General features: G+C 41.3%; 1 protein-coding gene across 1 annotated transcript in view; it reads right to left on the bottom strand.

The window, feature by feature from the left end:
* EHBP1 (EH domain binding protein 1) overlaps window positions 1-3,269 on the bottom strand; it is a 178,696-nt gene that overhangs the window by 123,018 nt on the left and 52,409 nt on the right. Inside the window, exon 7 of the mRNA XM_027898157.1 lies at window positions 2,678-2,800. Within this exon, the coding sequence (XP_027753958.1) occupies window positions 2,678-2,800 (123 nt within the window). The remainder of the gene's footprint in view (window positions 1-2,677; window positions 2,801-3,269) is intronic.

The following is a 3,269-nucleotide window of genomic DNA, read 5'->3' as shown; positions in this document are numbered from 1 at the left end:
AAAGCAAACAAGCAGGCATAGTCTCAAAGAGTTTCCTAGAAAGAGATGTCAGTAATCAAAGTTCCACTGAGGTCTCAAAATAGAAGGAATGTCCTCAGCCATGAGTGAATGATGGGAAACAAACAGGGCAGCCTTCTGCAGTTGGGCAACAGGATGAGAACAGCTGTGATATTTATACAGCTCAAAATGCAGTCCAAACCAAAGGTAAATCTCCCCCAAATGGTAAGGTCTAGGTGCTCCCCATGTAGACACTGATCCAATTAGCCACAGACATACGCAGTAGATTCCTGCTGTTGCTGAAGATTCATCTTCTCTATTTTTTCTCAGTACCCTTTTTTCCCTTCCTCAACTTTTTGTGAAGGACTGGAAAAAAGGCACATGTCAAAAAGGCCAAGAAAGGGGTGATGAACACAACCAGTGCTCATTACAAGTCTGGAGTAGAAGAGCCAGTGCTTCTCAGAGGTGTCTGAGGTGAACAGAAGAAGCCCTGAAGAGCCACTAATCATACAGTAAAAGCTTTAAAAATGCCACATCAGATGTCCCACTCTTTGCCTGCTAGCCTGGAAGTCCTCAGATCTTCCAATCTGCTTTAGTGTTCCAGGAAGATGCACTATTGTCACATAAGCCTGACAGAAGGTCCATCCCTCCCAAACAAAAAACATCTTATGACACATTAGGAAGAATCTAGTGACACCCTGTTTGTCACAATCACTGTCATGTTATTGTACGTTGACTGCTGCATGACAGCGACAGTGTGTGGGAGGAATATTTGGTACACACACACACCCAACTCAGCACTGCTGCCCACAGCTGTGCAGATGGAACCCAACAGTCTGGTCAGAGACAGATCCAGAAAAATGGAGAAGTGTCGATGACTATGAGTGACAGTACAGGCTAGATGTCACCAAAAGAACCAGAATCAACTGGAAAAAAACATGCCCCTCATACACTGAGAGTGTATTAGGAACATAAGCTGGCTGCTGTTTTGGATGCAGGCTGCTCATACTGAGCTTGCCATGAGGTGTCAAGCTACTCCAGTGCTAAGAAACAACACCAGTTTATAATTCTGTCCCTAAAATGAGAAAGAACTGAGTCTTTAGTGCCCTGTATTTTGTGACCAGAACACCCATTGCTTTCTGCCAGAATGGGTTCTCTCTGGAAAGGAAAGCAAAGCTGGGTTTGGAAGACAGCAGTTTAGGTAGGATGGGATTTGTACTGCTTTCTCCATGGAGAAGGGAGCTCTTCTTTCTAGAGCAGAGAAGGAAGAAAGGAATATAGGCTGAGTCTCTTAGAGTAAGTTGTGTATGGACTACTAGATGTGTGAAAATAGGTGATTTATATTGCTAGTTATTCTCCCTCCTTCCATGATCCTAAGAGAATTCACTGTCAAGGAACAGACAGGAAACAAAGCCAAAGATTAGGACACCAGAACCTAATCTATAGATATTGGTACCTACAAAGATGAAACAACTCATTTTGGCAGCTCCAGAAACATCTGACAACTTTATAGGAGGGAGAAGGTGCCTGGGATAGTGACTTCACAGCTTCAATGGCTCAATACAGAAGACAGGGTAATATCCCTGTTTCAGAAATACAAGATGCGAGATTACACCACAGTCTAAGTACAACAGGACTTGATCACCACCCACATTGGCCTCTGTGGAGTCTGAACGCAGAAAAACTCTGTTGTGAGTAAACATTCAGCCTGTCCAAAGAAAGTGAGAAACCACAGGTGGAAACTGCAGCTCAGAAGTGCATCCTCATTAGACCTGCCATTAGAAATCCCATGGCTGCACCCTGGACTGCTCCTACTCAGTGTGGTTCTTCTTTATTGCCATGACAGAGCAACTTGGTATTTTCTGGAGAAGGAAAAGTCTTGGAGCTTTGAACAGGAAAGGTTGAGTACAGCTTTAAACTTGGGAATTAACTATGAATTGGCTTTTCGAGCAGCTGCAAGCCAGAAGCAATAGATCCAGCAGATGGGAGCCTGCATATCCGGGCACGGAGCTGAGGACAGCAAAGATGCTTGCTGTCCTGGTGCTCCTTTCTGGCCTTACGGCCAAAATCTTATCAGATTAAAAATTTACAGGGGTTGTATATCTCACTCAAATGGAACAAGAATGGGCATGTCAATCTGGAAAGGGGATTAACACCTAGCATGTGGTGCAAGGCACGATGCCAGGAGGCTTAACTGAGGAAGCCATAAAAACCTTAAAAAAAAAAAAAAAAGGAAGCAGAAAAGAGAGAAAATTAAATTGTAATAATGAAGATTAGTGCTAACCAAGAATATCTGCGATGCAGTGAAGATTGCAGTGAAGGAAATTATGATATTAACCATCACCTACGTGGAATAGAGTCGCTTGACAGTATGTGCTGCTCATTCATACCACATGAGATGAGTACCAGTAACACACCTCACAGGTCCAAAAGTCTCTGGTTCAACTGGTGGCTCCCAGTAGCAAATATATAGGATGTGCCTCAATACAAAGCACGAGACTCAAATGATAAATCAATTTTCCCGTGGCAACTGGATCACTGCTCCTGTTACCTCAGCGCTGCATGCAACAATTCTATTTAATCAAAATAAAATTTCTCATTTGTAGCCCTACAGAAATCCAAATCATGTTTCACTAAGCATTTGCAAATAGAGATGAATTAAGTAAAACAAATTCATTACCTTCAACATCAGGGTCTCCAAATGGATTTAATTCTGCTGCATCAGGATCACCAAAAGGGTTTGTGCTGGAGTTGGACAGGTCTTGCTCCCCTTCATCCAGAAAATTAAGCTTATTGATAAGCTCTACAAACAAGTTAGAAAATTGTTTTAATATAGATACAAACTGTTCATCTAATGTATTTGAAGCTCAAAAAGCTCCTTGTCAACAGTTCCTTGAAACACTGCACCAGGGTATGGCACGAACTGCACGATTAAATTAACACACTCCAGTAGGTACACCAACAAAGGAAAAAAAAAGTGAAATGAATGAAACTTCTATTTGCTGATCAGAATATTATGTAACAGAAATGACTACTAAGAAAGTATTTTATTTTTTCATTAAATAAATGTTGCAGAACATCTAACAAGCTGAATACAGTTATTTTGGTTCTATAAATACATGTTAAATATGGCAGGAAATTTTAAATTTTTGGATGTAATGTGAACATAAAAGCAGAAAGGGGACATTTTGTCATGTTGGAGAGGTCAAGTATTACTGACTATAAAACTACTGTTTCAGGCTTAGGGTCTGGTGGGGTTTTTTTACTTTTCT

The sequence above is a fragment of the Empidonax traillii genome, unplaced genomic scaffold (assembly GCF_003031625.1).
Source record: "Empidonax traillii isolate 1590-97213 ecotype Southwest subspecies unplaced genomic scaffold, ASM303162v1 scaffold580:size560489, whole genome shotgun sequence".
NCBI classification, from domain to species: Eukaryota; Metazoa; Chordata; class Aves; order Passeriformes; family Tyrannidae; genus Empidonax; species Empidonax traillii.
The sequence above is the reverse complement of the archived record's forward strand: the minus strand, read 5'-3'. Positions and strand labels throughout refer to the sequence as shown.